The 23,843-nt window shown below is 36.3% G+C and overlaps 9 protein-coding genes across 11 annotated transcripts in view; 1 reads left to right on the top strand and 8 right to left on the bottom strand.

Annotated features, from left to right (window-relative positions):
- Nucleotides 1-6,233, bottom strand: part of LOC120002142 (auxin-induced protein 15A-like) — a 47,892-nt gene extending 41,659 nt beyond the window's left edge. For 2 of the 3 annotated variants that reach the window (XM_038850748.1, XM_038850750.1), the window contains exon 1: nucleotides 5,879-6,227. The gene's annotated coding sequence lies outside the window, so the exon portion shown is untranslated. Of the gene's footprint in view, nucleotides 1-5,878 lie in introns of all 3 variants that reach the window. The other variant, XM_038850749.1, reaches the window with a different exon arrangement.
- LOC120002537 (probable aspartic protease At2g35615) lies at nucleotides 66-1,346 on the bottom strand. Its single transcript, XM_038851304.1, has one exon. The coding sequence runs from the start codon at nucleotides 1,344-1,346 to the stop codon at nucleotides 66-68; it is 1,281 nt and encodes a 426-aa protein (XP_038707232.1).
- Nucleotides 4,462-5,561, bottom strand: LOC120002148 (auxin-induced protein X15-like). Its single transcript, XM_038850756.1, has one exon. The coding sequence runs from the start codon at nucleotides 4,905-4,907 to the stop codon at nucleotides 4,605-4,607; it is 303 nt and encodes a 100-aa protein (XP_038706684.1). The 5' UTR covers nucleotides 4,908-5,561; the 3' UTR covers nucleotides 4,462-4,604.
- A 214-nt stretch (nucleotides 6,234-6,447) lies between the features above and the next one.
- Nucleotides 6,448-7,341, bottom strand: LOC120002146 (auxin-induced protein 15A-like). Its single transcript, XM_038850754.1, has one exon. It carries the CDS (start codon nucleotides 7,251-7,253, stop codon nucleotides 6,951-6,953), a length of 303 nt encoding a protein of 100 aa, XP_038706682.1. The 5' UTR covers nucleotides 7,254-7,341; the 3' UTR covers nucleotides 6,448-6,950.
- Nucleotides 7,342-9,580: 2,239 nt separating this feature from the next.
- On the bottom strand, nucleotides 9,581-11,040 carry LOC120002135 (auxin-induced protein 15A-like). Its single transcript, XM_038850739.1, has one exon. The coding sequence runs from the start codon at nucleotides 10,212-10,214 to the stop codon at nucleotides 9,789-9,791; it is 426 nt and encodes a 141-aa protein (XP_038706667.1). The 5' UTR covers nucleotides 10,215-11,040; the 3' UTR covers nucleotides 9,581-9,788.
- LOC120002536 lies at nucleotides 10,223-12,725 on the bottom strand. The gene is made up of 4 exons (XM_038851302.1): nucleotides 12,310-12,725; nucleotides 11,313-11,343; nucleotides 11,101-11,169; nucleotides 10,223-10,330 (listed from the first exon to the last, which is right to left on the bottom strand). Exons 1-4 carry the CDS (start codon nucleotides 12,723-12,725, stop codon nucleotides 10,223-10,225), a joined length of 624 nt encoding a protein of 207 aa, XP_038707230.1.
- A 2,594-nt stretch (nucleotides 12,726-15,319) lies between these two features.
- LOC120002134 (peptide chain release factor 1-like) lies at nucleotides 15,320-16,483 on the bottom strand. The gene has a single exon (XM_038850738.1). It carries the CDS (start codon nucleotides 16,356-16,358, stop codon nucleotides 15,633-15,635), a length of 726 nt encoding a protein of 241 aa, XP_038706666.1. The 5' UTR covers nucleotides 16,359-16,483; the 3' UTR covers nucleotides 15,320-15,632.
- A 4,201-nt stretch (nucleotides 16,484-20,684) lies between these two features.
- On the top strand, nucleotides 20,685-21,110 carry LOC120002140 (auxin-induced protein 15A-like). Its single transcript, XM_038850745.1, has one exon. It carries the CDS (start codon nucleotides 20,799-20,801, stop codon nucleotides 21,108-21,110), a length of 312 nt encoding a protein of 103 aa, XP_038706673.1. The 5' UTR covers nucleotides 20,685-20,798.
- Nucleotides 21,111-21,630: 520 nt separating this feature from the next.
- On the bottom strand, nucleotides 21,631-21,981 carry LOC120002139 (auxin-responsive protein SAUR21-like). Its single transcript, XM_038850744.1, has one exon. It carries the CDS (start codon nucleotides 21,962-21,964, stop codon nucleotides 21,653-21,655), a length of 312 nt encoding a protein of 103 aa, XP_038706672.1. The 5' UTR covers nucleotides 21,965-21,981; the 3' UTR covers nucleotides 21,631-21,652.
- Nucleotides 21,982-23,843: the final 1,862 nt, after the last annotated feature.

Here is a 23,843-nt window from a genome sequence, read left to right as displayed (position 1 = left end):
AAAGACATAATTACTCTTCTTTTAAGTTATAGAGAGTAACATAACATTGAAGGGGCTTCCAGATGCTACATTGCCTCGCAATTTACTCTAGTGAAAGAAACCTTTTTATTTTGGAGGTCGAATTCCACTTGAAAGTTCACTTGTGCCATACTTCCAAATATCGAAAGATTATCATTTGGGACTATTATCATACAAACCACATCACCAAGACATTGCATAAATGTGTGAATAGGTAGTAGATGAATGTCTGCATCTTCAAAATGGAACACCATTTTTGGGAGGTCGTTAAGTCTAATAGATTTGGTTTCATAACACAATTTAAATTTTCCCGGTGGATTTTTTATTGGGGTACCATCGATTGCATTTTTAACAATGGTTTCGAGATTATTGTATAGGCTTGAGTGTAACATTGTAAGAAAAGTTCCAGAATCTATCATGATATGTTTACCTCGACGATGACCTGTGATTGCTTTATTTCCTCCAATGCTAATACCTTCAAGACTGACATAGTAGTGATTAGGAGGATGTTTAAATACAATTGGAGTTGAAACAACCTCTACCCCAGAAATCATTTCTCCCGCTCCAAATCTCAACTTATTAGTTTTCTTTGAAGTGATGGGAACTAAGCAATAGGAGAATTTGGATTCTATTTGAGATTTCAATTGAGAAACTAACGATAATACTCCTGCTCCGAGGCCAACAATACCTTGAAATTTACTATTCCCTCCATATAAGTAATGTTCTTTACTACATCCGAACACTACTCCGTGAAAAGGATGTGATCCATGTGTAGTGAGATTTAAATGGAAAGTTTCCTTGCCTAGGATTCCTGACGTATATGAACCATCCGAGTAAGAACGATCATATTCGCAACTCTCTGAGTCCCCAACATTTCTATTGCCCAAAGCCTTGCAAAATTCTGGGTTATAAGAAACATTTTGATAGGCGGATGAACTTGGTGGATAAAAGTGGTGTGGCTTATAATCTTGAGAATATTTTACCCATATGAGACTACTTCCGGTGTCAGCAATCAGATGGAATACAACAGGTGGGGATCCAATATAAACCTCCATGAAATAGTGACCTTGATATTCAGTGAGCGATGACACATATTGCTTATCATCAATATGCATAGATGCGCGAAGAAAGTTGGCTCGACTATAGGAACGTAGCGCAGCCTTTCTCATCAACTCATATGGAGTTAGAGAAGAGTTATAAAGTGGAGATAGTGGCGAATCACGATGAATAAGATCAACGTTGAAGTTGATGTTTTTCCCTTTTGTAAGAGATTGAATCAAAATATGGAATAAGAAAATAATGAAAAAAAGGATGAGTGATTGATGCATTGCTAAGTAATTGAAAAGGTTCATAAAAGAACAAATAAGATGTTTTGCTGTTTTGTGCGACAAGTGGTGTATATATAGAGATAATTTGGTGTTGTTTAATCTTTTTTAAGATGATGTCATTTAGCATAGAGACAGTGATTGATAATTGGTATCAACGAAAACCTACCCACGACAGCCCATCAAGGGATCCCTTGTGCGTGCGTGATAAATACGGCAATGCTAAATGTCCCGACAATTTTTGTCTTAACCCTTCTCAATTCTATGTGGCATTTCACATAGGATTCTACATCAGCATTTTGGCTCTATATAACCATCCCAAAATGATATGTGTCCATAATTATCCATAATCTAGGTGGCATGAGGAGAAGTGTGGGGGTCATTTTAATAATTTTATATTAAAATGACCCCCTACACTTCTCCTCATGCCACCTAGATTATGAAAAATTATAGACATGTAGTGCTTCCGATAACCATCCGCTCTCTCTCTATTCTCTTTCCCCCTTTCTCTCTCCTCCCTCCTCTCCCCTTTTCTCCCTCCCACTCACGAGACAACCACCACCACTGTAGCTCTTCCAACAAACGATCTCATATTTGAACTCCACTCGTCGAGACGCACCTTACCCATCTATTTTCTGACCAGATAGCTATCGGATTCCGACCGGAGCAAATCATTGTGTTTAAAAATAATGTAATTTGTTGATCCAGACACCTAGCCACCTTCAGTAACGTGTCCAACCACTTCAAACAACAATGTAACTTTTTGTCCTTTTTTTTTGGCATATTTTGGAAGTTACGTTGTATTGAAAACAACGTGACACTGTATTTGACAACCATTTGAATGAATATGCTTTTGAGACAATGTATCCACCTTGTTATTCTTGATTAGTTTGTCGACTATTTTTTTCTCCAGCTTATATTTATCTATTCTGAAAATTACATTTGTATGAAAACAATGTAATTGAAAGTTTGTATCGCAAAAAACAATGTAATCACAGGGTCTGTATGGTAAAAAATAATGTAATTAATCGTATGTTTGTATGGTAAAAAACAATATAATAACATGTTTGTGTAGCAAAAAAGAATGTAAATTGATTTTACTACTTCATCTCAAAAACATGACAAAATAAAAGACCAACATAAAAAGTGAAGGCAATCCAGCAATTGGTTGATTCTATCTTCATTCTCACCAATTTACCAATGGCACCTATTACGGCAATACCCTATTAAAAAACAAGGTCCTTATCAATTTGCCGTTTGGTGTGAATAAAGCCTTGCGTAAGTACTCATCAATAACATAGAATTTTTTTCATAGTTGGAAATTTGGTCCTAGTGCTAAATTTATTTCTCTGTCTTTCTCTAGAATTTGAATATATCATTTCTTAATAGAAATTAAAAAAAATAATATATATATATATATATATATTCTCTTTGAAAAGAAATTGAAAGCTTAAATCACGTGTTTAATTTGTTTTGCCATTACGAAGTTGCCTTCTTGTCTCCTACTAATCGTATTCAATAGCATAAGCATCCAAAATTTAATTTGTTGATGTCTCCAATGGTTTAAGCAAAATACAAGGCTTAAACCAACTTTGGGAGGTCAAGTGAAGTTGAAACAACTTCCTTTGCTCTTATTCCAAATCTCAACTTACTAGTTACTACGGGTTAAAGTAATTACTAGCCACCGAAAAATGGTCAATGTTCCAATTTAACTACTGACTATCAAATTGTTCCAAATTGACCATCGACACTTCAATTTGTGCCAATTAAGCCACCAGAATAGAATTAGACAATTTTGACTAATCAACCTGCCAACCGACACTTCAGTTTGTGCCAATTATTTCGAGAGAGTGTTTTAAAATTTTGTTTGAGAAAAGAAAAAATTTAAAAAAATTTAATTGCATAGGCAAGTGTGAGAAATTATTGTGTAGTCCGACTACACTACGTGGCATGTTGATGTGACATGTCAGAACCAATAAAATCATTATACATTAGTTGTTAGTGACACCTCAAGGGTAGGTGACATGCCATCCTAAATTATATAAGTTTAAGGACCCGTAGCACTACCGTTCTAACCATCTACCGTTTTGTTTTGAACCAACCTCCTTAACCGATAAGTGATCCCGAACTAGAGGGTCATAACTGAATTCTTCAGCTTTGACTGAGCAAATCCAGGAACAATAAAACTTCAAATTTCAGCTCAAACATTGTATCTCCATTGAACGAGTTAAAAAGGGCAGCCATGAGAATTTAAGCACCAAGGTTAACCAGAAAACATATCCGAAATTCAGAACCCATCATGCAACATTATAATGGTATTGTACAAGATGATGTTTTTACGTAAAATAAGAAATCAATAGCAAACAACAATGGTGCATAAGCCTCCCGGTAGTGGGCAGGGTCGGGAGATACAAGATGTATGCAAATATTATCTCATATAATATGTGGAGAGGCTATTTCCAGGAATTGAAGCACATATTCGCCTGTAAAAAGAGAAATCAATAACCATGTATAGAGTGAACAATGAGTGATCATTTACAGGTTCTCTTACCAGCAGTTCAACTTCTATGGAAGACCAAACATATACTACTCAGATGCTCTACGGAGTAGACTTCTGAAGGTTAGCCAAGTGGACCTGGTACTTTGTTTCAGCTTTCAACGGCTAAACCAATAGGGGACATGCCTACTACTCAATATGGCATGAACAATAATGATTTTTTTTTAAGTATTGTAATCAATAGGTAGCTCTGCCACTTTTTCACAAAAACCAACTATGGGATTCCACTTGAAATTGAAGGAACTGAAGGAAACAAGGTAAATATGAGTCTTACAGAGTAATGTATATGAAATGCAACTGGCATCACACCTTATGATTGAGGCTGGAAATGAACTGCAATAACTTCCGTGTCCAGAATCACCCTCTCCAGCATTTCTTGCTTTAGACCATCTGCTTGCCAAACAAAATCACTTTCACGAGCAATGATGGTATCTTGGTTACTCAGTAATTACTGCATTATTCTCCTCTAACAGCACTCAATAGATACTTACTCATTCAGATCAAGTGAAGACTGATACTATAAGTAGAAAGAGAAGGAAAACAACTGCATAATTCGAAGAAAAATAATATTCATGATTAGTGGATCTGGTACTTCAATCTTTCAAAATTTAATAGTTACAAACTGCACTTCTATGCAGCAAAAAGATGAAAAAACCTTGTACAAATGTTTTATCCTATTCTGTCTATGACTCTATGTAATATTTTTAAAACCTATTCAAGCGACAAGTGATATCAATGAAGATCCGTTCATTGCAGGGAATTGTTAGACCACCCATCGGATAATCAAAACCGAATTCTTCTTCAGCATGACTGAGCAAATCCAAGAACAAAGGCTGGTTCAAGTATGATACTGGGATCACAAAACGCTTCTTTTGGTTTTCTCCAACATACACTGCAAAGTAGCCCTTCGGAACATCTATGGCCCCTGGAGCTGCTTGGTTAGCAGTACTGGGAAGATGTCGAAGAGCTTTCTTAGCTTGAACAATACCAGGCAAACGAAAACCCATGCTTAACAAGAGAGAAAATCTCCGAATACTAGAAGTTGAAGGAAAAAAGGTAACTTTTGGTGTTTTGAGAATACTTGAACTTGATTTGCTTGCCCAATCCACACACAGACAAGTATATATAGATGAAAGAGCTTATACAAGAACACGTGATGTTTGAGTAATGACCAAGAGGAAACTAGATAGGGCTCTGTGAGGGACAAGGTCACAAGGCAATCACATGCTTTGTTATCCAACTAACCATCAGAAATAAAGCAGTTATTGAGCAATTGCATTCTTGTAACAACCCATGTTCCACTACTTCAAGAAACATGCAGGACCAATTGGAGATATAAAAAGATTTTGTATAGATGAACTCCATTAATTTTAGTACTAGCTAGTATTCAATCATGTCTGCTATACTTTTCCAGGGTGATATCAATGCAATAAACAGATTTAAAATACTAGGCATTTTCACTCCACTCAAACCAGGAAACAGCTATTCAGATAATTTAATGAAGTACAGTCGATAAACAAGCCAGCATCTTCATTTTTGGCATGAAGTACTAGATAAAATAATTGTTAAATTATATAACCGTAAATTAAAGGTTATGAGCAGTGAACTAATATTGTCAGGGCATCAACTTGGTAGACAGGCCATCATCATGTTCACATGAAGTGTGCTCATATATAGTAGCAAAGTATAAAGTGAATGATTAATGATATTTTCCAGGGTCCCTTTCAGTAGAACTACAGCATTCGAAGCATTACAAGTGGGCATGATACTTGTTTTGCCCGCTGGCCCATATGGTACATATCTATTACTCACTATGCATGAACAATCATCAGTTAAGTATTGCAATCAATGCCACTGATTGATTATAAAAATGGCTTTCTTTCACAAACAAAAAGTCATTTTTATGGCAAGAAACTACTGGATTCCACTTGAAATTAGTAGAGCAACTGGACGAGAAAAAGTAAATATGGATTCTTACACTGTAAAGCAAGTCGCATGGAGCTCCTGAATTTGTTTGATCTTCTGGCACAATTCCCCTCGGGTGGGAATACGCTCTTCCAAAGCAGATTACTGTGGCTGGAAATGAACAGAAATACCAGGTCCAGAATCAATCCCTCCAGCACTTGTTGCTATAGACAGCTGCCAAACAAAGTCAGTCAATGCCCTGTTCGGAAAAACAAAATTACTGTTATAGGCAACGAATATGTAACTGACCATATTGAGAAGGATGGCACATAGAAATTGGACTGATTTCTTCAGTATCTTCCCCATTTTTTGTTTCACCTTATATAATTAAGCATAATAAGAAGACAGTCCTGGCCTGATGACCTTTCAGCTCATGTGCCTAATGATGTCATGAACCTTAAAGGACATCCAAATATGAATATTGATACTTCTTTAAACAATTGTCTGATAATATGCCATGACCTATATGTAAGGGAAATTACCCATGCCTCATGATATGAAAACATTCAGGGAAAAAAGAAAATAAAAAAAAAAAACAGAGGCTTCTTTGAGTTATTCAGCTCAAATTACGTTTGCAGACTGCAAAGTAATGGGTAAATTCTTGACTCACAAGCAGCGGGAAGATCAAAATAAGACAAAAAAACAGAGTATTCCTTTCTAGTTTCAGATGGAGAACTTGACCACGGATCTCTAAGCAGAAGAAGTGTGAGATTAAGAGAGAACCCCACATATATGAGTCAACTCATTGTTACACCAAGTCATGTTACTGATTAAGACAGATAGAGATTGCCAGACCAAACTCTAACCCTTGGATAATATTGAGGGCAAATAAGTGAACAATTCAATAGCAGGTCTAAGAGAGAATGAAAGAATTACAGAGTTTAAAGAATCAGTTGATCTCATATTTCTAATTCTCAATTTGGTGAGAATTTGTAACAAACTGCATTTCCATGCAGGAAAAAAGATGAAATAAATTGTTGTGTACATAAAAATTCTAAATGTCTACAAAACTCTTCAGCCTCTTCTATGTCCAAGTATGTCACGTCACACTATGGGAGCTGGCCATGCACGAAGTCATTACTCTTTCATGACCTGGTTAAGCGATTAGTGATGTCAATGAAGATGTCTTCACTGCAAGGAATTGTAAGACCACCCATCGGGTGATCATATCCAAATTCTTCTTCAGCTTGACTGAGCAAATCCAAGAACAAAGGCTGGTTCAAGTATGATACTGGGATCAAAAAACGCTTCTTTTGGTTTTCTCCAACATAAACTGCAAAGTAGCCCTTCGGAACATCTAAGGCTCCTGGAGCTGCTTGGTTAGCAGTACCGGGAAGATGTCGAAGAGCTTTCTTAGCTTGAACAATACCAGGCAAACGAAAGCCCATGCTTAACAAGAGAGAAAATCTCAGAATACTTGAAGTTGAAGGAAAAAGATAACTTTTGGTGTTTGAGAATACTAGAACTTGAGTGGCTTGCCAATCCACACACAGACAAGTATATATAGATGAAAGAGCTTATACAAGAACATGTGATATCTGATCTCTGAGTAATGACCAAGAGACCACTAGATAGGGCTCGGTGAGGGCCAAGCTCACAAGGCCATCACATGCTTTGTTATCCAACTAATCATAAGAAATATAGCAGTTATTGAGCAGTTTCATTCTTGTAACAACCCATGTTCCACTATTTCAAGAAACATGCAGGACCACCTGAAGATTTAAAAGGATTTTGTATAGAAAAACAACCCATGAAGTATTGTCGATAAAAAAAAATCAGCTTTTCATTTTGGCATGAATATTCCTAGGACTAGATAGAATAATTGTTAAATTATATAACGGTAAGGTAGAGGTTATGAGCAGTGAAGTAATATGGTATTTATATTAAAAACATCGGGGCATCAACTTGGTAGACAGGCCATCATGATGTTCACATGAAGTGTGCTCATCTATTGGTCCACATTACATCACACTTTTTTTTTTTTTTGAAAAGAAGATATTCATTAAGAAAATAAAACAGCTACAGGCAAAATTGACGGTCCCTGACAACAAGGGCCGCAACCTGCACAGGGCATTCAGCCCTCCAAACCCGGCTCCCACCCTCCAAACCTTGCCATACGAGCAAGACAATGGGCTACAGAGTTACCATCACAAGGAACATGTTTACATTGCACAACCCCAAGGGCAGACAATAACGATTTAGCCTCCATTACAAAGTGACCCAACCTAGACTCAAGAAATTCATCCGAAGTAAGCGCATGAACAACGTTGGTTGAGTCAATCTCCAAAATGAACTCGCGAAAGCATTCAGCCAACAGACATCTCAAGGAGCAAGTAACAGCCAAAAGCTCTGTAAATATTGGATCCACCCTCCCAGGCATCCTCTCAGACAAGCATAACAGCGGGGACCCATGATGATATCTCAATATAGCGCCCACTTAAACATAGTAGCAAAGTATAAAGTGAATGATTAATGATATTTTGAGGGTTCCTTCCAGTAGAGCTACGGCATTCCAAGGATTACTACTGAGATGCCCAACAGATGCTTAAATGTTAACCAAGTGGACAACTGGTCATGATACTTGGTTCGCCCGCTGACCCATATGGTACATATCTATTATTCACTATGGCATGAACAATGATCGGTTAAGTATTGTAATCAATGTCATTTTTATGACAAGAAACTACTGGATTCCACTTGAAATTAGTAGAGAAACTGGACAAAAAATGATAAATGTGGATTCTTACACTGTGAAGCGACCCGCATGCCATTTTGCACTTCTTCACGAACAGCTAGCCATTTTTATGACAAGAAACTACTGGATCCACTTGAAAATAGTAAAGAAACTGGACAAAAAAAGGTAAATATGGATTCTTACACTGTGAAGCAGCTGGCGTGCAGCTCTTGACATTGTTTGGTCATCTGGTCAGTTCCCCTCAGGTGGGAATATGCTCTTCCATCACAGATTACTGAGGCAAGAAATGAACAGATATACCAGGTCCAGAATCAATCTCTCCAGGTCTTGTTGCTATAGACAGCTTGCCAAACAAAGTCGGTCAATGCCCTATTTGGAAAAACAAAATTGCTGTTACAGGCAATGAATATGTAACTGACCATATTGTTAAGGATGGCACATAGAAATTGGACTGATTTCTTCAGTATCTTCCCCATTTTTGTTTCACCTCATATAATTAAGCACAACAAGAAGACATTCATGGCCTAATGACATTTCAGCTCATGTGCCTAATGATGTCATGAACCTTAAAGGACAACCAAATATGAATATTGATACTTCTTTAAGTAAGGGAAACTATCCATGCCTCGTGATATGTAACCATTCAGGAAAAAACAAAAAAAAAAAAAAAAGAAAAGAAAAGAAAAGAAACAACAATAACAACAGCAAAGGCATCTTTGAGATATTTAGCTCAAATTACATTTGCAGACTGCAAAGGAACAGGTAAATTCTTGAATCACAAGCAACAGGGAGGTCAACATAAGAGGAATAATAGATTATTTCTTTTCTAGTTTCAGATGGAGAACTTGACCGCTGAAGTAGAAGTGTTAGATTAAGCGAGAACCCCAATCCTTATAAATCATATATGAGCCAACTCATTGTTACCCCATATTCACCACAGAGTCATGTTACTGATTAAGACAGATAGAGATTGCCAGACCAAACTCTAACCCTTGGATAATATTGAGGACAAATAAGTGAACAATTCCAGAGTAGATCTAAAGAGAGAAGTAAAGAATTACAGAGTCTAGAAAATCAGTTGATCTGATATTTCTAATTCTCAATTTGGAGAGATTTTGTAACAAACTGCATTTCTATGCAGGAAAAAAAGATGAAATAAATTGTTTTGTACATGGTAATGCTAAATGTCTACAAAACTGTTCAGCCTCTTCCATGTCCAAGTACTCTTTCAAGACCTGGTTAAGCGATTAGTGATATCAATGAAGATGTCTTCACTGCAAGGAATTGTAAGGCCACCCATCGGATGATCAAATCCAAATTCTTCTTCAGCTTGACTGAGCAAATCCAAGAACAAAGGCTGGTTCAAGTATGATACAGGGATCAAAAACCGCTTCTTTTGGTTTTCTCCAACATAAACTGCAAAGTAGCCCTTCGGAACATCCAAGGCCCCTGGAGCTGCTTGGTTAGCAATACCGGGAAGATGTCGAAGAGCTTTCTTAGCTTGAACAATACGAGGCAAACGAAAACCCATGCTTAACAAGAGAGAGAAAATCTCACAATACTTGAAGTTGAACGAAAAAGATAACTTTTGGTGTTTGAGAATACTGGAATTTGAGTTGCTTTCCAATCCACACACAGACAAGTATATATACATGAAAGAGCTTATACAAGAACACGTGATCTCTGATCTCTGAGTAATGACCAAGAGGAAACTAGATAGGGCTCTGTGAGGGACAAGGTCACAAGGCTATCACATGCTTTGTTATCCAACTAACCATCAGAAATATAGCAGTTATTGAACAATTGCATTCTTGTAACAACCCATGCTCCACTACTTCAAGAAATATGCAGGACCACTTGGAGATTTAAAAAGATTTTGTATAGATGAACTCCATTAATTTTAGTACTAGCTAGCATTCAAACAAGCCAGCCTCTTCATTTTGTGGCATGAATGTTCCTAGGACTAGATAGAATAATTGTTAAATTATATAACCGTAAGGTAGAGGTTATGAGCAGTGAACTAATATGGTAGTTATATTAAAAACATCAGGGCATCAATTTGGTAACAGGCCATCATGATGTTCACATTAACTGTGCTAATATATCAATCCACATTACAGCCCACTTAAACATAGTAGCAAAGTAAAAAGTGAATGATTAATCATACTTTCAGGGTTCCTTCCAGTAGAACTACAACATTCCAACAATTACTACTGACATGCCCAGCAGATGTTTAAAGGTTATCCAAATGGATATGAGGCTTGGTTTGCCCGCTGACCCATATGGTACATATCTATTACTCACTATATCATGAACAACGATCAGTTAAGTATTGCAGTCAATGCCACTGATTGATATTGTTAGTTTTACACTATTTTACAAACAACAAGCCATTTTTATGAGAAAAAACTACTGGATTCCACTTGAAATTAGTAGAGCAACTGGACGAAAAAAGGTAAATATGGATTCTTACACTGTAAAGCAACTGGCATGCAGCAGTGCCATCACAGATTACTGAGGCTGGAAATGAACAGAAATACCAGGTCCAGACTCACTTTCTCTAGCACTTGTTGCTTTAGACAGCTTGCCAAACAAATTCTGTCAATGCCCTATTTCGAAAAACAAAATTTCTGTTACAGGCAATGAATATGTAACTGACCATATCATAAAGTATGACACATAGAAAATTAGAAATAGGACTGATTTCTTCAGTATCTCCCCCATTTTTGTTTTACCTTATATAATTAAGTACCATAAGAAGATAGTACTCCTGGCCTGATGACCTTTCAGCTCATGTGCCAAATGATGTCATGAACCTTAAAGGACATCCAACTATGATTGATGCTTCTTCAAACAATTATATGATGTTAAGATTAGTAACTTTGCTATTCAACTCAATAAGTTAACTTGTTGGGTTGGGGCATTTGATTTCACATCATTTATATATATCCTAACACTCCCCCTCACGTGGGGCTGGACAATCCAATGGCTCAACACGTGCAGAACAAATGAGGCCCAACACCAGGGCTACTTTCACTCAAAGGCCACTTTGGGCAACAACAAACACACACAAAGACCCATACTTATGGCAACAACAAATGAAAGTTTAAATTGCAGAAGAGCTCCAATACCAAGTTGAGATTAGTTACTTTGCCATTTGCCATTTAACCTAATCAATTAACTTGTAGGGTTGGGACATTTCACACCATTTATATATATTCTAACAACTTATAATGTACCATGATCTATATCTAAGGGAAACTACCCATCCAGACCTCATTATATGTACCAATCAATGAAAAAAAACAAAGGCGTCTTTGAGTTATTCAGCTCAAATCACATTTGCAGACCGCAAAGTAATGGGTAAATTCTTGAATCACAAGCAACGGGGAGACCAAAATAAGATAAAAAAAAATAGTGTATTTCTTTCTAGTTTCAGATAGAAAACTTGACCACAAATCTCTAGGCAGAATAAAAGTGTTAGATTAAGAGAGAACTCAATCCTTATAAATCATATATGAGCCAACTCATTGTTATTCAATAGCAGGTCTAAACAAAGAAGGAAATAATTAGAGAGTCTAAAGAATCAGTTGATCTGATATTTCTAATTCTCAATTTGATGAGATTTTATAACAAACAGCTTTCTGTGCAGGAAAAACGATGAAATAAATGTACATGGCAATCCTAAATGTCTACAAAACTGAACAAAATTGTTCAGCCTCTTCTATGTCTAGGTACTCTTTCATGACCTGGTTAAGCGATCAGTGGTATCAATGAAGGTGTCTTCACTGCAGGGAATTGTAAGAACACCCATTGGATGATCAAATCCAAATTCTTCTTCAGCTTGACTCAGCAAATCAATGAACAAAGGCTGTTTCAAGAATGATAGTGGTATCACAAAACGCTTCCTCTGGTTTTGTCCAACATAAACTGCAAAGCAGCCATTTGGAACTTCTAAGGCCCCTGAAGTTTCTTGGTTTGCAGTAATTGGAAGATGTTGAAGAGCTTTCTTAGCTTTAATAATACCCCAAAAACGAAAACCCATACTTCTGTTTAACAAGGAAAAGGACCTCAAAAGTGTTTGAAGTTGAAGGAGAAGAAAACTTTTGATGCTTGAGATGCTAAGAACTGAGTTGCTGCCCAGCTCAAAGAAAGAAACATCCATATTTATAGATGAAAGAGCATGTAGAAAATGATGAAATGTCTGAAGTTTGAGTGAAGAGGCATTTTGATGGTGTCTGTTGAGGGGCAATGCCTCATGACAGATGTCGATGAAACTTAGTCAACAAACAACTATTAACCGAAGTCGATGAAACTTAGTCAACAAACACCTATTAATTGAAGTCAATGAAACTTAGTCAACGAACACCTCTTCGCTGAAGTCAATGAAACTTGGTCAACAAACACCTATTCCCTGAAGTCAATTATACATAGTTGATAAGCAAGCCAGCCTCCAAATTTGAGGTTTATAATATTCATTGTAACATGTTTTATCTCTATGGAATAAACAATAGAACTGCAAACTGGAGACCCTGAGCTAAGTGCAAGAGTTAATATCTGATTGACTGTATCATGCTTGGCAGTACCTCAATGCACCAACCTGCCAGATAGGCCCCATGAAGTTCACATGAAGGGTGCCCATCTCTCTGTCTCCATCAAATCCCTTCCAGTAAAACACTAATACCTAAGATATTAATGACATACATATACTACCAAGATGCTCTACAGAGATTTTTAAAGGCTAGTCAAGTTGACCAGATGCTGGGCCAGAACCTACAGCTATTTAACCAAGATGGCTCAGCCTATTAGTTGATACTGATATAAGTCAAATGGTGTGGATTTTCTACTATTTTCACAAAGAACAATCAACAATTGAATGCCAAAGCAAATGTAAGTTAGAGACAACTTAACAAGCTTTCCAGTGGTGGTCAAGATGCTTCGTCAATAAATAAAAAGGGATTATTGACTAACTAGAACTGCAAATCCAATTTTGCAGAGAACAGTATAAATGCTTAATCATTGACACAAAATCACTCCATAGTAGGAAGCAACGATACCTGTTGTCATGCTTACCTCGATGCATCAATTTGCTAGTCAAGCCACAGATAGCTCACATGAATCATGCCCTTCTTTCAGTCCCTAGAGATACCTGTTGGCAAGTACTAGATGAGGCTGGAAAACAAAAGAAAAAAAATAAACATGACAATTTATGGTTAGAAGTGATTAGTCAATATTCATAGGGGAATTGTGCAAATTAAACTCTTCCGCACAAATTTTCCATAAATGTTACATATCACCCAAATTGGCCACGAATTATCCATAAATGTTAGTATCACCCAAATTGACCAAAGTTGCGTAGAATTCAATATCATTGGAGGGCCAATGGATAATTCAAGAAATGCATAACTCTTGCCTAACTAAAGGAAGGTTACGATTCGAAATAGAAAATAGAAATACAGAAACATATCTGCATGCTAATAAGACTCTGTTAGTAATGAGTGATACTTTCGAAATAGAAAAGGGCTTGAAACTCTGTTAGTAATGATTGCGGATTTAGCATCTCTATATGGATGATAAGCCTTTCCAGAAAACAAGTTGAAGTGTTGAAATGTTATACTGTTACCGTTGCTCAAAAAGTTAACTAAGACACAAATTGAAGAATAAGAAGAACATACAAGCACTTGCATAGGAATATAGAATAAAAAAACTTCATTCTCAATTCCATTTAGAGAACAGTAACCAATACATTACAAGGGTTCACTAAAATTTTAGCCACTACCAAGTTTAAATTGGATATTGATCCTTGAGTCAAAGGTGTTAGAGTATAAATGTCTCCTAGAGAGGAAAACTTCTTTCGTTTTTCTCCACCAAAGATACCAAAAATGTGGTTGCTAAATGATATTTCAGCTCCCATTATCCATCTATAAGCAGGAAATAAGATAAGTGAATAAGTCTTCTTTGCAGGGCATTGTGAGACCACCCATTGGATGATCGAAACCGAATTCTTCTTCAGCTTGACTTAGCAAGTCTTGGAATGGAGGTAGGTTCAAATATGAAATCGGACTAACAAATCTCCTCTTCTCTTCGCCCACATAAACTGTACAGCAGCCTCTTGGAACTTTTACTGATGCATGGTTTACAATCATAGCAGACCAACGAAGAATTTTCTTAGCATGGGCAATCAGAGGCAAGCGAAAACACATATCTTTTTAAGAATATTTTATATAAAAACAAGAAGAAAATAAATCAGAAAGGGCTATCATAACTAGTAAGAACTTTGATGGTAGAGGATCTGAAGCTTGTGTTGCTCATGAACTCTTATTATTTGCGTATAAATAGATAGAGATATCTGGCACTTCCTTTGACATATAGAGTTGCATTTCAATGGGGCCTAAGGCTTAGGCATTGGCTCAAGAGGAATCACATGGATTTTTCATCCAAATCATAGAAAAGAGTGCAGGTTTCATATGTCCAGAAAAGCACAATGCCCCACCATTGCTTCATATACCGACACCTTTTTTAAGTTGACCATATTAGAGCTGGTGCCATTAAATCCATGCTTGAGACACCTTTGATATTCAAGATGACAGGTCACATGAGTATGCTAGTCTTGTATCTTCAAAATGTAGAGACAATCCTGAATATCACATCATATTCAAAACCTTTCAATCAAAGAAAGGACCACACTGCAATCAACGAGAGCATAACAACACAATAATATGATAATATGGAGCACGGGAGAACAATTGAATAAAGTACTATGAGAAATTCTGGCTTACACGTTAAGCAAGTAATAATGCCGAACATACAGACAACAATCACTACAGGGGTCTGACCACATCCAGAAGCAAATAAAGAACAAACATTTTTGAACTGGTAATGGATCAACTAAAGCTAAGCATGACATCGCTATGGTCACATACCCTTTTTGTCGGAATGATCGAGAATGAGATGTATAGACGCTCTTTGACAGACACCACATCTGTAAACTATAATTGCTCGTTTCGTCCTGTATTCTAACACAGACCACGTCCCTTAATAACCTGAAATGTGGTTAGCGTTGAAGCAGTCCTCATTTGAGAGGCTTCATACCCTTGACAGTCCTCAAGTCATTTACTGTCTTACGAAGAGCATCATCTGAAAGGATCAACCGAGACAATGCTCCAGTACTCAACCCTATAAACTTTGCTGCTTCAGAAACAGAACCGTCAGCTGCAACGATTAGGTCTAACAGCGCTTGCATCCCCAAAGCAAATTTAGGATTTTTAGGACCAATTTGTGGGCCAATATCCGACGGTCTAATCGTGGACTTTCGGGGAAGAATTTGAAGGAGCTCCTGAGGAGGCGAATATTCATCGAGATTGACAGAGTTCCTGACTTTGAGAGCTATTAGAGTGCGAAGACGCGACAAGGCTGATTCGCGATTCATATGCTGAGAACGGTCCTCAGCAGCCTGAGCGAGAACACCGGTGGGAAGGTGCTTGAGACGGACGGCGGACTCTCTCTTGTTGCGGTGCTGACCGCCGGGGCCGGAGGACTTGAAAGTATCCATTTCGCACTGCTTCATCAGCTCTTCATCGCTCAATTCCAAGTAACTCTTGTTGTTATTACTACTGCAACTGCTGTTACGAATTTGACAGTCATTAGAACCCCAAAACAACCTTCTTCTCCTGGTTGTGGACAAAGTGAATCTTCCATCAAGAGTCTTCGCTGTTGTTGGAAACGAAAACCTCAATCTTCCTTCAAGTCTAAAAGAGTAAATCATGGATTTCGTAAGCCATTGAGCTGCCATTGCCATTTCTTTCAAACATTCAATTTCCCGCAGCAACACCTCGTTCGGAATCTAAATCTCCGGCAGCATTCGCACCATAAACTGGCCCCAACCGCAGCCGCAACAGTGTGTCGCAATAAGAAAAAACACGATCACGAGTCCTACACTCGTAATACTAAACCTATTGAATGGGCCGTAAAAGTTGTGGGCCGAAGTATTCAAAATTAGGCCCATTCGTTTGCACAGTATGGATGGGCCGCGGGATCCAAGTATTGGTTGCCTGATTCGTCCCAATTCTATACTATGTGGTGGGCCAGAGAGAAAATCCATGTGAAGTTGTGAACTGGGTTAATGTTGTTAATTCAGGTACATATGGGCTTAACTCAGGCCCATTTAATTTGAAAGATCTTAAGGCATTTCTACTAGCTTTAAACTGTTATTATTCAAAAAAAATCTTATTAGATATTCATAACCTTTTTAAATGTTGTTTGTGTCATAATTTTACCTTTCCACTTCCATCATTGGCTCATTACAACTTACAAGCAATATTAAGGCTAAACTAATAGAGTTTTTATTTATTTACACTAGTAAACGTGGAGAGTGTGAGAATGAATTTAGGATATTGTTGATTTGGATTCATGAGTTGCGATGCAATTGAATGATGAACGCGTCTTGTTTGTAGGGAATCGTAAGACCACTCATCGGCCAGACGATTGAACACAAACTCGTATTTGGCTCAGCGAAGCATGTTAAAATTATATATTCCACATCGATTCGAATTTACCCAATCGAACGATATATATGAGTAAAGTTCACCCCTTACAACTAACAAAGTCTTTTCCTAAACCTAGTTAGTTGGGGTTCGGTCTATAATAACTGGACTCAAAATGAATAATATTATGATATCGTTGACATGAATGGTGGTGTTGATTTTTGATAAAGCAAATCAAGGAAGAAATGATGGTTCAACGGATCAAGTAGAATATTGGTACCACCAACCTCCTCTTTTGGTGCTCATGATCACATGGGGTTTTAGTCCAACACATCTCTCTCTCTCTCTCTCTCTCTCTCAACATCAAATAACTAAATGTGATGTATTAGAGAGACCCAATTGTTCCTTGGATTATGGTCTTAGTAGTGATTAATTATCCCTAAATGGAAAAGCCATATGGCCGTACATTACTATAAATAGAGAGCATCTAGAAACAACCTTTAATTAATTACTATATTAGGTTGGACACTATTTACTATTTAGTGCAAATCAAATATTAAAAACAAATTCCCAAAAAGTGTGAAAAATTATATATATTATAATACATTTCAGTAATAATTAGTGGCACATGAAGCCGTTGCTGCTACGGCTCTTTTTCTGGGGCAACGTACAATATCAATGTGGCACATGTATATACGAATCTACTCATATCATCATCATCATCATAATCATAATCTATATATATCCCTTGTATATAATTTTGTGGGCAGAAAAAGGGTGAATATTACAGTACTCGATCACATGCACATGCATCTGCACTCTCCAATCTGATGTGATGGAGAATATATATATATATATATATATATGGCAATATTAACATGTATAATGGGGAAGCCCGGGACCTGCTGTAATTTTATTACAGCAGGTCCACGGTAATACCAGTTTTTAACATTAAAAATTTTTATTTTTATTTTTAAAAATTATAAATATGTAGTGTTCATCGCAACGAACACAACGATATATTTTTTTGTTAGAAACAAAAATCAAATTCAACATGAAAAAAGACACGACAATTCTAGACCATCGGATATAAACTCAAAATATTTGATGTTTTTTATCACGATGCATTTGATTTTTGTTTTAAACAAAAAATATACCGTTGGATTCGTTGTGAAAAAATACTATATATTTAATGATTTTTAAAAATAAAAATAAAATTTTTTACTACCCATAAAGGGTATTACAGCGGGACCTGCTGTAATAAAATTACAGCAGGTCCCGGGCACCCGTATAATTGAGCAACAAAATCTCTCTGCTGGCCTGGCAGGTATGGGCAGACAGGCAGTCTACGTAATAATCAGGATACAATATGCTACTTCAATCAATCAAACCTAACTGGACTTTTCAGGGCTTCAATTTTAACAGAATTCTCATCTGGATACGCGAAAAAAAAAAATATATATATATATATATATATGTGTGTGTGTGATTTATATATAGTCCATAGTGGGTTTATTACCGACGAATGACGATCACAATTCCCCTTTTCCATAGCGCATGGACAAATTAAGTACATGTTGTTATAACCACCACCATTTTGCATGGATATATAATATACGTACGTATATATATAGTCCAATATCCTTATATTAAAGTTCAAAATGAACTGACGTGACTACTTTTTCAGTATATATATATGGGGGTAAAATCACAAACAAAAGTTATGTTGAGGTGGGTTAATATTAAAACAATATCGTTTCAAGGCTTTGAAAAATTCTTGTGAGCTATTATAACAGTACAAAATTTTGAAATGATATTATCGATGAACATTATCATGATGTTTAATCTCATAAAAAAACTCAAAAAAATTTAACATAAAATATATATTAAAATTGATAAATTTAGAACATACATCATATGTCTCTGCAACAAAATTAAAATTCGAACCAAGGAAGTATGTTTACGCATTTTTACTTTGAGATATTTCACCCAAAAATCTAAGGATTTGTACATGGTTTCATACAAAGATATTGTGCATTAATTGATCATGAGAGGAGAGGGTGATTATATATATATATATATATATATATATATATATATATATATATATATATATATAAGACACACACAAAAAAAAAATGTTATATAACTTAAGATTATTTTTTGATCGCCACCTCTCATTGAAGAAGCAAAAACAACTATGGGCAAAACCATTGGTGGCAAAAACAATTGGAAATCACATGGGTTTGCCTCCCAACCATCCATTGATCCATAACATTTTTTGATTATATAAAGATTTTCACGCTACAAAATTTTCCTTACATATATATAACACCATGCCCCTACCATGCACCTTCATTGCAAAAACTATGGGTGGTGACCAGCTATTATTATCGTCAATGCACTTGTTAGGGTCTTCTGCTTGCTGCTACATACATACATACATACATATATATATATATATACACTTCCATCACACCACTTATATATATATGGACCAAATTCATTAATGATTCATATTATTATAGCAAATAACAATTGACAAGCCAAGGTTCACTGATCATATAAGGATGATGACATGAAAATTAATTAGAGATGGCCATGACCTACATGTTTACTTGACCAAATACAAATTTAAGGAAAGGAAATTGAAACATATATCATATGAAGATGGACCTAATTTTGAAGAAATGATAGGTTGAATGGGAGCACCAAATTCCCCTCATCAAATTATTGATATATATATATATATTTCAATTTACTGGTTTGCTGTTGATCACACACACACACACACTTAATGTGTCCTGTACTTACCTAATTAAATTATAATTATCTTCACCTTATTATAAAACTAATCATTGCTTATTGAACAAAAAGAATAATTAAGACTAGTGAAGTACATACTCTTTTTCTTGACAAATGAAATGGACAAAAGTCCACTCTCCACTAGTAGAATGATTAATTATTGACAACATTTCAATTATTAACTAATTAGTGTATAGTTTAATTTGATCAAATAGGGCATCTAATATTAATAGTCATAGCTCATTAAATATTTATTGGGATTAAATAGTTGATTAGTCCACACAATTATCTTATTATTACTTGGTCATTAGTCAAATTAATGCTTCAAACTATGATCATTAAGTTGACCAAGAAGTTATTCAAACTAATTATGTTTTTAAGAACAACTTTATTTAAACATATTTATGTATCCATGATAATTGATAAGGCTCAAGTCACTTCATAAAGGCCCTCAATGCTCAAAAATGGTAGGGACCTTCAGTCATGTAATTGCCCCAAAAAAGGTTGATTGGTTAGTTGGCAAGAAAAACCCACCAAGTGAAAGTCAAGTCTAAGTTCATTTCCTCTACAAAATAAGGCAAAATTAACCAAAAAGTCACTCCTTTATTCCTTCAATAAACCCCACATACATGTATATATGGCTCTATATATCTTTTTTTGTTTCTCAAACCAGGCATGATGCCCTAATACAAAACAAAAGAAACACAACAAGCCCATGTGAAAGTTCACCTGATATGTTTCTATATCTAAACATTAATTCTCCAATCAATTAATGACCCTTTTGATCGCCTTCTTTTCCTATTTTGAGGTTTGGGATCTCCCTATATAAATGTAGGTATTAATTAAACACACACACCATTTCAAACCCATCTCCTCAATATTCTTCAATCAATTCTTCAATCAATCACCAAAATAGTTCTACTTGCATTACTTACTTGGTGTTTTGTAAGATGGGTATTCAACTGATGGGATTAGCTCATGCAAAGCAAAAGCTCCAGCGATCTCTTTCTGCGAAAATAGCAAATGTATTGGCAAGTAGTTCTGCTGCTAATGTTCCTAGAGGCCACATTGCAGTCTATGTTGGAGAGAGATACAGGACGAGATTTGTGATTCCAATTTCTTACTTGAACCATCCTCTATTCCAACAACTACTGAATCGCGCCGAGGAAGAGTTTGGATTCGATCATCCGATGGGCGGTCTGACAATTCCTTGCAGTGAAGACTACTTCATCAATCTCACTTCAGCTTTGAGCTGCTCGTAGAACAATTATATAGATAATGCAGCTGGCATATACATATATCCCAACCTTGATATATATATATTTGCCACTGTTGAGGCCAAGTGTCTTCAATTTTGTATTATGCATTCTCATCTAAATCCAATTTTATATAAACATCTGAGCTTGTAAATGTATTTAATTCATTCTCTCTTGATGTCCATTGTTGAAGGTGTCAAAGAACGATTGACACACCATTTAGAGCACTAGCATTAGTATATGTAAACTGATGCATGAAGCTTAAGTAGACAGTGAAAATGATAAATTGTTGCAAAAATGCTACTGCAATAGTATTAAAATGTGATATTTGAGTAGGTAAAATAGAGAATCTAAATAGACATTCTTATGCATTACACTATTTGGGCCTTTTATGGGACTTTCAAAAGTCCGCCTAAGGCCCACCTTCCCACAAATTCTGAACAGCCCAACCAGGCCCAAGAAACAATAAATTAGCAACTCCATGTACAGAACTACACATTAAAACTAAAATTCCCCTACAAAATTCTTTGGACAAGAAGTAGTGGTGTTCAACTCAAACGAGAAGTGAGATCAAGAAACTCATGTTCTGGACAAGGAATGGTGAGGCCTCCCATTGGATGATATTCAAAACCAAACTCTTCTTCAGCTTGACTCAGCAGTTGTTGAAACAGAGGATGCTTCAAGTATGCTATTGGCACCACAAATCTCTTCTTCTCTTCCTCTCCAACGTACACTGCAAAATGCCCTTTTGGGACGTCCGCAGAACTCTTCGATCTCTGATGCCAAAATTGGCGTTTAGATGTTCTTTGAATAACATGTTTGGCATGAAACACCATCTCCGGCAAAATCCGAATACCCATTTTGATTGAATTGATGCTAATAACACAAACTTTTCAATTCTGATGCTTGTGTAGTAGTCCTACTCTGCTAGCTATATATATAAATATTTATAGGCACAATCACCATGTACATTTTGGGTGATTGAGTAGGATCAGCAGCCAAGTTGGGGAATATTGGGTCCCACAAGATTATATGTCTAAAAATAGCAAAACCAAACCAACCCACTGTTTTTACACATAACCAGAGTCTCTACTCTCTGTTTCTCTCCCCTGCAGTGTGGTTGTTTTAATTGGGGCATATTGCTGAAGTCAGAGCGGGCTTAATTGCTTCATGAATTATGGCTTCATGAATTTCCTTCTCTTTCCTATCATTGTATAATATAACATTGGATTTGGAGCTGGACTTTTTTTTTTTTTTTTTCTGGTTAACTGCCCATACCTGCCAGAGAGATTTTTTTCTTTCTCTAACATGCATGAACATGTGCTTCAGTGATTATAAATTGGTTTTGCTCACACCCAGATAGATAAAAAAAGACGCAAAAATCAATGATGAGTTAGATTCAGATTCAGTACATCAGTACATGTGCAATTCTGAGATGTGAGAATATTATTATACTTAATTTTGCAATCAATATCTTTTATTGAAGTGGGAAACACCTATATAGCTATTACATTGGTTTACAATCAATGATCTACGTAATTACAATCTCTATCAAAGTCACTATCAAAGTCAACAATTGAGGCATCAATTAGTCAACAATTGAGGCATCAATTATGAACTTAGACAAATCAATATTGATTGCCGAATCTTCAATTAAGGAAAGTCTTCAATCAATATTGAGTTTGTCAATAAAGTCTTCAATCAATAAAGTAAATCTTGGGTAAATCTTTGACTCTATTCAACACTCCCCCTCAAGGTGGTGCATAGACATCGTATATGCCCAGCTTGACAAGTGAATCAGCAAACACTGAATTTGACACTCCCTTGGTTAACACATCAGCCAACTGATCTTCGGTCTTCATATACGGAACTTCAATTATTTTTTCTTCTAGCTTTTCATACACGAAATTCCTATCAATTTCCACATGTTTAGTCCGATCATGTTGCACTGGGTTCTCAGCAATTTTAATTGCTGACTGATTATCACAATACAATTTCATTGGTCTTTTAATTGACAAACTCAGCTCCCCCATAAGCCGTTTGAGCCATAACAACTCACAAATACCTTTCACCATTGCTCTGTATTCGGCTTCTGCACTAGACAATGAGACAACTTTTTGCTTTTTACTTCTCCAAGTAACCAGATTTCCTCCAACAAAAGTTAAATACCCAGTGGTTGATCTTCTTCGGTCTCCTTTACCTGCCCAATCTGAGTCGGTATAGCCCCATACGTCTGCATGCCCATTCTTAGAAAAAAGTAAGCCTTTTCCCGGTGCAGATTTTAAATATCTCAGAATTCTAATAACTGCATCCATATGTTGTTTACCAGGATTGTGCATAAATCTACTCACAACACTGACCGCATATGCAATATCTGGCCTCGTATGAGACAAATAGATTAAACGCCCAACTAACCTTTGATATCGTAATTTGTCTATTGAAGTTTGATTCGAAGACTCTTCCAATCCATGATTTTGTTCCATAGGAGATCCAATTGGCTGACATCCAAGCATACCAGTTTCTGTTAATAAGTCAAGCACATACTTTCGTTGGGATAAAAATATGCCTTGCTCAGAACGAACAACTTCAATGCCCAAAAAATATTTTAATCCTCCCAAATCCTTCATATCAAATTCAGTTGACAAATAGTCTCTCAGTTTACGCATTTCTTCAGAATCGTTGCCTGTCACTACCATGTCGTCAACATAAATAATGAGAGCCGTTAATTTATCACCAACT

Source organism: Tripterygium wilfordii, chromosome 7 (assembly GCF_013401445.1).
Source record: "Tripterygium wilfordii isolate XIE 37 chromosome 7, ASM1340144v1, whole genome shotgun sequence".
NCBI classification, from domain to species: Eukaryota; Viridiplantae; Streptophyta; class Magnoliopsida; order Celastrales; family Celastraceae; genus Tripterygium; species Tripterygium wilfordii.
This window is presented reverse-complemented; position numbering and strand designations above follow the sequence as displayed.

Coding starts and splice junctions, on each gene's coding strand:
- LOC120002537 (XM_038851304.1), bottom strand. CDS start 1,346: ATGCATCAATCACTCATCCTTTTTTTCATTATTTTCTTATTCCATATT.
- LOC120002148 (XM_038850756.1), bottom strand. CDS start 4,907: ATGGGTTTTCGTTTGCCTGGTATTGTTCAAGCTAAGAAAGCTCTTCGA.
- LOC120002146 (XM_038850754.1), bottom strand. CDS start 7,253: ATGGGCTTTCGTTTGCCTGGTATTGTTCAAGCTAAGAAAGCTCTTCGA.
- LOC120002135 (XM_038850739.1), bottom strand. CDS start 10,214: ATGTATATATACTTGTCTGTGTGTGGATTGGAAAGCAACTCAAATTCC.
- LOC120002536 (XM_038851302.1), bottom strand. CDS start 12,725: ATGGATGTTTCTTTCTTTGAGCTGGGCAGCAACTCAGTTCTTAGCATC. Junction 11,344..12,309: donor ACCACTGATCGCTTAACCAG/GTCATGAAAGAG, acceptor ATGAGCTGAAAG/GTCATCAGGCCAGGAGTACT. Junction 10,331..11,100: donor AGAAAGTGAGTCTGGACCTG/GTATTTCTGTTC, acceptor TCTGATGGTTAG/TTGGATAACAAAGCATGTGA.
- LOC120002134 (XM_038850738.1), bottom strand. CDS start 16,358: ATGGCAATGGCAGCTCAATGGCTTACGAAATCCATGATTTACTCTTTT.
- LOC120002140 (XM_038850745.1), top strand. CDS start 20,799: ATGGGTATTCAACTGATGGGATTAGCTCATGCAAAGCAAAAGCTCCAG.
- LOC120002139 (XM_038850744.1), bottom strand. CDS start 21,964: ATGGGTATTCGGATTTTGCCGGAGATGGTGTTTCATGCCAAACATGTT.